Genomic DNA, 7,548 nt, shown 5'->3' on the forward strand with positions numbered 1-7,548 from the left:
TGTGACCTGTCTTTCCTCTTTTGATCCCAGTACCAATATCCACAGCTCCCAGCATTTCAAGGGCCCATGACTAAGATGCCCACAGGTGTGTGATGGTGCCCAGCCAAGGTGAAGCTCACACAGTCCTGGGGGATCATTCTGGGAGAGGATGGGCTTGCAGAGATTTACCTGCAGCTCCAGAATTGCCATTCAGCCCTAGGACTGAGGAGTTATTCTCCAGTCTCTCTGGGTGGAACGTGTCTGTCTTGGCCCCATAGGCCCTGCCACCACCACCGGCTGCAATGATCAGAGGCACCGGCACGCCATCCTTCATCTGCCAGGGGAGAGACATTCAGAGGTTGAGAAGCCAAGCAGGGCTCCCACCCTGGAGACCCCTGAGCCATTTAAATGCTTAAATGTGTCCGAGCGTCTGCTGGGCAGTGGGTGACATCTCGGTGGTCCGAGGGCTCCCATCTCATGTTACAAGAGCCCATGAGCTCTTCTGTCCCCTTCAACCTCCAGCTCCTGTATCAGTCCAGGTTCGTAAATGAAGCAAAAGCACCAGGAGATATAAATGCCTATGGACACTGGGAGGTGAGGATCAGTCTTTGAGGCTGTTTATACTGCCCCTTTCCTAAAGCGCCTCTCGAGCCTCAGGGATCTGGGAGCTGGTGCTCAGGGCAAGTCTCTCTTCTCTCCTTCCTCTGCACGCAGGGCTCTCTGCTTTGACCTCACAACTTCAAGATTAAGCCCTCAGCACCGCTGGCCCTGCAGGAGGACCCAACAGGAAATCTTTGTCTATCTTCGATGATATCAGAAAAGTCCACCTGAGGACACAGGAGGGCACAGTGGGACCCCCTGGGGCTCTGAAGCAGGATGGTGAAGGCCTGCCAGGTGAAACTGGGCTGGGACATCAGCATGAGAAGGGCCTGCCCTTTCCTGGACAGACAGGGAACCTTAGATCCCTCTGAGTCTCCGCTTCCTCAACCTTAAATGGAGCTAAGAGCACCCAAGGTGCTTGGTTCCTAGGTCTGTCCTGAGGATTCAAAGCCAGGACGCAGAGAAGGCACTGCCCTGGGGAATGGCACACAGACCTCACCTTAAACACGTAGGTGGCTCCTCCCCCTCCTCCGCCCCCTCCTGCCCACTCGTGCACGCTTTTGTTCACGCGGATTTCTTCTTCTATCACGTTGTTTTCTCCAATGCAGACTTTCTGGATTAATCGGTTTGTCTGGAGAAACAAAAACACCTCAGGTTTGTGCCCAGGGTCCTCCGCCTCCCAGCAGACAGACTTTCTATGCTAAAAGATTGGGTCTGACCATCTCTCAGATAGATTATGGTCAAGTTGAGGAGACAAAAAATACACATGGATAACTGTCACTCTGGGAAATATTGGAGAAGGACCACAGGGACCTCTTAGACAGAAAATGCATGGGAAGTTGAGGAGGGAGAGCGAGGCTTTGTTGCTGGAGTGCTGAGCATAGAGGACTGCCTGGGAGAGGGCATTCAGTTGGGCCTTGCAGGATGTGGAGCTTTTTAAACACTGAGAATGAGGGAAAGTTATGACATTGCAGGGGAGGAGATCAGCAGAAAGTCAGAAGGAAAGTGCTATGTAGGGGTATTTGGGGGAAAAGTGTAAGGAGTTTCTTCAGCCCAGAAAAATCCATCTTAGGACAGAGAGGTGGTCCAGGACAACTTGTTAGGACCCTTTGGATTCTGAAGAGGGGATGACAAAGGTCCCATGAGGTAAGACAGGGCTGGAGGGAGTCCAAATGGGAGTGGGTAGAAGAGACTAAACCAAACAGTCAGATCATGGCCAGAGGCCTCAAATACAGAGAAGGAGCTGGACTTCGTTCTCTAAGCAGTGAGGAGCTACTGAGGTTTTTTGAGAAGTTGCAGTTTGAAGTATCATGTAAAGAGAAAAAAAAAAAAGGTGGATAGCCAAACTTGGATTTTATTCCACTTGATGCAGGCCTAGGCATCTGGGAGTCTCTGGGGACACGCTGGAAATTCCTGTGACCCAGAATCCTGGAATCCCTGGACAAAGAGGGCAGGGTTTCAAGAAGAGCCACTATGCTTGTTGGTCACAGCAGCTGAGATGAACTCACCACACATCGGTCTGACCTCAGAGGAAAATGAATTTTCTTTCACTTAATAGAAAAAAGGCCAATAAAACATCAAATTTTCATCAAATGTGGCTGTGTAACCAGCCAGTGGACGTGGCAATTCATCTCGAGCCACTCCTTATGCTAAAGCACACAGGGGTGCCGGGAATGAGTACTAGAGAAATTTCCAGATAAATAGCTGAGATGCAATTTGTTTTATGGCATTTTGGATTTAATGATGGAAATAATTTGATATTTTCTAGAGTGGGTTTAGTGTGGTTGGAAGGCTGTGAATTGCTATTGTAGACAGCTGACATTTCTCCTGTGTGCGTGTAGTGCTGGTCAGGGCTGGGGTGGGGGCAGAGTGGCATGGAGTCTGCTGGAAGGAAACCCTGCTAACTGCCACCTGGGGAGGCCCTGAGATGCTGGGGGCATTCCCTGTGGGCAGAGCCAGGGACAGGGGATGGAAATGTGTGCTGCCAGCTGGGCAGAGCAGAGCAGAGTTCAGGGTCCAAGTCTAGCTTCCTGACTGGAGATTTGCTGCCCCATCTACCTGGATCTGCCTCCTCCGTAAATTGGGAAGCTGCCCAGTGTGCTAAGAAGGTCCGTCCCTCCGCCCTACTCCTTTTCCTCCTGTCCTCCGTCTGGCAGCAGTGGGGGCCCCCACCCTTTGGGGAGGCCCTCTTCTCCTGAGCAGAACCTGCGGATGGCTGGAGGTCGCTGGAGGAAGCAGCTGGGCCGAAGGACAACCTTTTGGTTTCCTAGAGCCCAGACTCATGGCCATGCCTCGCTGCCCTGGCTCAGGTGTCCCCTTGATTTGAGTCTCAGTCTGCAGCTTGCTGGGCCCACAGCAGCATTTGGAAGAGATCACTTTTCCATGATTTGCTTTCTTTTTCTGACTTCCGCGAGGTCCTGAATACATTTGAAAGACTTGAGAGCTGGGTGAGTGTTGGCTGACCTCTCAAAATATTTGCCTTGGGAATGATGGGAGTGGTGGGAACTGACTTTTAGACTGATGGATGGTTTTGCTGTCCTGGAGATGTTTGGAAATGTCTGGGGGCATTTTTAATTGTCATTTCTGATGAATGATACTGGTCGGGGATGCTGCTAAACAGGGTGTAGAGGCCAGGGATGCTGATAAACAACCTACAGTGCACAGGACCGGGACTGAGGGATGTGTGTGTGGGATGGGAGGCGGGGTTCCAGCAGCTGGAGCCCATTCCAGGCTCTGGTTGGCCAGGCACACAGGAAGAGCAACTCCATGCAGCACCAGGAGAGTTGCCAAAACCTGCAGTTTAATTCTTAGGGTCCACTTCATTCTCTAGAAGATCCTCTCTACACACCATTTTTCAGCCTCGGGAGGACCAGAGATTAAGGTGGTGCTTGTAAAAGGTTTTCTCCCTTACTCAAATGGGCCCATGGGGGGAGCGGCGGTTTGGAGCTACTGGGAAGACCAATTCCTTTCCCCACGCCCATGCTATGCCCAACCTGATCAGCAGAGGGGGCTGCCCTGCACATCCTCAAAGTCTAAAAGCAAGTAGATTGATTAATGGGGCTTCCCAGGTGGCTCAGACAGTGAAGAATCTGCCTGTAATGCAGGAGACCTGGGTTTGATCCCTGGATCAGGAAGGTCGCCTGGAGAAGGGAATGGCAAACTTCTCCAGTATTCTTGCCTGGAGAATTCCAATGACAGACCATGGGGTCGCAGAGTCAGACGTGACTGAGCAACTAACAATTTCAGATTGATTAATAAAATGATAAAATGCAGCAATCCAGAGGAACAAGAGATTACAACTGAATTAAAAAAGAAGGACGAAGTCTTGTGAAAAGACATAACTGATTACGATCCAATCAAGTAAAAGTCCCTTGCAGAAGTCAATGCAATCTTTGTGCTTAGATGAAAGAATTACATTAGCACTCAATAAATTCCTGTGAAAATTACAGCAGCTTGTAATTTAATGACTTAATATATTATATCAGGTTGGAAAGTCTTGATTATAGCTGCTAAATAAAAGGGTCCAGGCATTTCTCAGGCACGAGGTTGCACCTGTGAAGCTTACTCCTGCTGCTTCGTTTTCACCCTCTAAGGTGGGGTTAGGGGTGGGATGCCGTACTTTACCCCTGGCTCCCAGCCTGAGACCTGATTCTTAGGAGCCCTGAGGTTATTCTGTGGAATTGAACGCATCACCTTTGTTACCACTTCTGTCTTCCAAATCTGCTCTTGAATAAGTTTTTGGAGAAGGAGCCCTGTGTCCTGGGTCCCAGAAGCTGGATCCCTGCCCCGGCCTCGCCCGGTGCAGAAGTTCACCATCAGATGAGGGTGTGGCCTGCCCAGCGTGGAGACTCGCCCTGTGGAGTGCTGAGTTCCCGTGCGGAACAGCCGGCACTGCTGGGTCTTGCCACCCCCAGCACAGGGGAGAGGCCTGGCTGCAGCTTTGCTAGTCCCCACTGTCTTCCCCTGCTGGTCACCTTAGATCACTACTGGCTTTCTTAAGTGCTGCCCTTAGAGCACTCTGTTTGACAGCTGGACACCTCAGTGGGATCAGGAACCAGTAGGAAGGGCTGTCTCAGACTGGAGAGGATGACAGTCTAGCTTGTCAGGTGGTGTACTATAAGAGGAAACGGGAGAAAGGGGGTGAAAATGGAAGCCCCGGCACGTTCGGGGCATCAGAAACAGGAGGCAGAGTCTCTGTGAGCATTATGAGTGACTCTGGACCAGTCTTTTCACCTCTGTGGTCTCCACTTTCTCATCTGTGAAATGGGGGTGGGGCGAGGTGGATTACATGGTATTCCAGCTCTGATTCCATGCTTAAAAAAACTTGAAAAAATTTTTAATCACACAAATAATATGTGAATGCATTTTTTTTCTAACAATATCAGACATTATGGACAAAGTATCCTCAACTCCAGTCTCCACTCCAGAAGCAACCACTATTATCTGTGTCCTTCAGAACTTTTTCTGTAGTTTTATGTACATATATTGGCTATGAGTCTGTGATTTCAAGCTGAATAAGGCATGTTTGGTCTGGCATTTTCCTGTTTATAATGATATGGCTGAAAAAAAACTATGCCCTTGCAAGAAAGCTTAGAAAGTGGGCTTCGACTCACACTTGTGCTGAGAGAAACAACCGTTTGCCCATTTCAGCAGAACTCAGGACTTCAGTTTTAAGGACTGCTCATGAAACCCACGCCTCAGCCTCCATCCCCATAGGGATGTGCAGCACCCAAAGCCACATCACCCACTTTCTCAGGCACCCAAATGGCCCTGGAAAGGGAGGAGCGTTTGCAGGCAGAACAAGGGATGAGTCCTGCCGTTTTTGAACGAGAGCTCCCTGATGGGATATGGCTGGTGTTGGTGTCCCCGAGGGACCTGCCTGGGTCCTGGGGAAGGTGGAGGAGAAACTCCCGCTCTGGGTACTTACGCTGGGGCAGGCATCTTCCCCTTGCTGCCCGACCAGGATGTAGAGCGTGTCGTCCTTCTCCAGGTTGAAGATGCCCAGCACAGACACGCCGTGGGACCGCATCATGGTGTTCTTCCCACCTTTCCCACCAGCCGCCCCATAGCCGGAGATGCTGCAACAGGACAGAGCGCATGGGCTCCTGCCATGGGGTGTGGGGACCGACTCCCTTCCTGCCCACCCCACAGCTCCCAGCAGGCCGAGCACACCGCCCTTTTGCTGGAGGGCTGTCCCCTGCATCAGCCCACGAGGTCAGCAAGGAGGGTCCTCTGTCTACTGTCAGGAGAGGGCCGTCAAGTTCAGAGAGGGATAGGAAATTGCCTCATTCACAGAGCTAGGAGGATAAAGAACTAGTAAGGGGTACAAGAGAAGGAGAGGGAGGAGCCAGAGGGGAGACAGAGAAGAGAAGACAGGGAGAGTCTGCATTAAGGTGGGGTGTTGCGGTGATAGTGTCCCAAATACCTGGGGTTTCCTATTATGGATTTCTCTCCCTGTCCAAGATCAAAGGACTCACGTGGTCCACCTTAGACAAGCAACTTTCCTATTCTTCATCTATAAAGTGTTCCTGAACTTTCCTGCTCCTCATCTGTAAAGTGGGGATGAGAAAAGCCTACCTTCTAGCCTGTGTGTGTGGTGAAGGTTAAAGCAATGAGGCCACGTCTCAGAATTGTGGCTGGCATGTAAGAAGCTCTCATTGAGTATTTATTATTATTCTTACTGATGGGAGTAGCAGTAATTGACTTGGTACGAAGTTTTAAAGTCTCCCCACGGACTCTAGATAAAAGGAGTCCCACATGGAATGACTGAGGAGAGTGGTGTTTACGAGCACAGACTGTTTATTTCCATCTCACCAGTAACTCCTTCTGGAGCCAAGTGTGTGCAGACAACAAACAACCAATTGTGATGAAAATAAAACCAGAGTGTGGGGGTGCAGGGGTATTCCTGCTGCCTCTGAGGCTGTTGAGATGAAGTCAAACAAGGATGGGGGACAAAGAGTACAGCTGGTGAACCATCTGAGAAAAGCAGGGTGCTGTGGAGGCAGTTTCTGTGCCCACTACACGCGCCTCCGCAGAGACTGGCTGCCAGGGAGAGGGGTTTGAGGGCTTTCGAGTCCCTGCATATTCAGATCCAGGGTCCTTTATGAAAAGCTTCGAGGGAGAGCTGCAAGGTGATTTTGATTCTAGGAAATGTCCTGTGTTCCCAGCATGAGAGGGGGCTCCTGGGGGTTGTTCTAAAGCAGAACTCAGGCCCATTCTGCAGAGACAAGGCTGGAGGGCCAGCTGATGGCTAACATGGCAGCTGAGGAACCAAGGTCTCCGTAGAGAGTGAAGGAGCGATTAGCCCATCGCTCTGTCTCCAGGGCCAGCTCCCCTGCGAGCTCGTTGCACATTGGTGTAAGGCATGTGCCTAAAAGGAGATGGGAGACGGGCTCCAGGCCCTCGAGGGGCTTACAAAGAAACTGGGCAGATAGAGTTATGACCGGAGAAATTTCCCTGTGGGAGTGCTGAGACTGGGGAGGCAAAGTGGAAGCACCAAAGGGCTCTGGGCTTCCATGCCCAGAGTGGACCATTTCCTTGCTCTGTGTCCTCTCAGAGTCCCAGATTCTTCCCTTGTCAAAGAAGAACCATTTATTCCTCTCCAAACGTACAGGGGCATGGGGAGGGTCAACATAAGAAGGAGATAATGGGGTGAAAAACCTGAGAAAGTGGCAGATCTCTGCACACATCAGGGCTGTCAAGTGCTCAGGGCCCAGGAAGGGGGCAGATGACTGTGACAGGCATGGGGGCAGCGGTGCTGGTGGCCCTGGCTGGTTTTGGGGGGTGTGTGTTTGAGGTCTGCTTTGTGATGGAGATGAGGGATGGGTAGGACTCTCAGACAAGCAGAAAGAGGTTAAGGGTAGCAGTCAGGCTTGTGTGAGCAGAAATGAAGAGGGAGAAAAGTCAGGGGGCTGAGGTAGGGAAGAGGGGGCTGTGAGGTCTGCAGAGGGAAGTAGGGCCGATTCCTGA

At 51.1% G+C, this 7,548-nt stretch overlaps 1 protein-coding gene across 1 annotated transcript in view; it reads right to left on the minus strand.

The window, feature by feature from the left end:
- The window catches only part of ALK (ALK receptor tyrosine kinase), a 786,987-nt gene that overhangs the window by 39,973 nt on the left and 739,466 nt on the right, over positions 1-7,548 (minus strand). Inside the window, exons 13-15 of the mRNA XM_043468949.1 lie at positions 5,507-5,657; positions 1,079-1,210; positions 169-313 (exon numbers count right to left, since the gene is read on the minus strand). Coding sequence (XP_043324884.1) covers positions 169-313; positions 1,079-1,210; positions 5,507-5,657 — 428 coding nt within the window. The remainder of the gene's footprint in view (positions 1-168; positions 314-1,078; positions 1,211-5,506; positions 5,658-7,548) is intronic.

This window comes from Cervus canadensis, chromosome 5 (genome assembly GCF_019320065.1).
Source record: "Cervus canadensis isolate Bull #8, Minnesota chromosome 5, ASM1932006v1, whole genome shotgun sequence".
In the NCBI taxonomy this organism is placed as follows: Eukaryota; Metazoa; Chordata; class Mammalia; order Artiodactyla; family Cervidae; genus Cervus; species Cervus canadensis.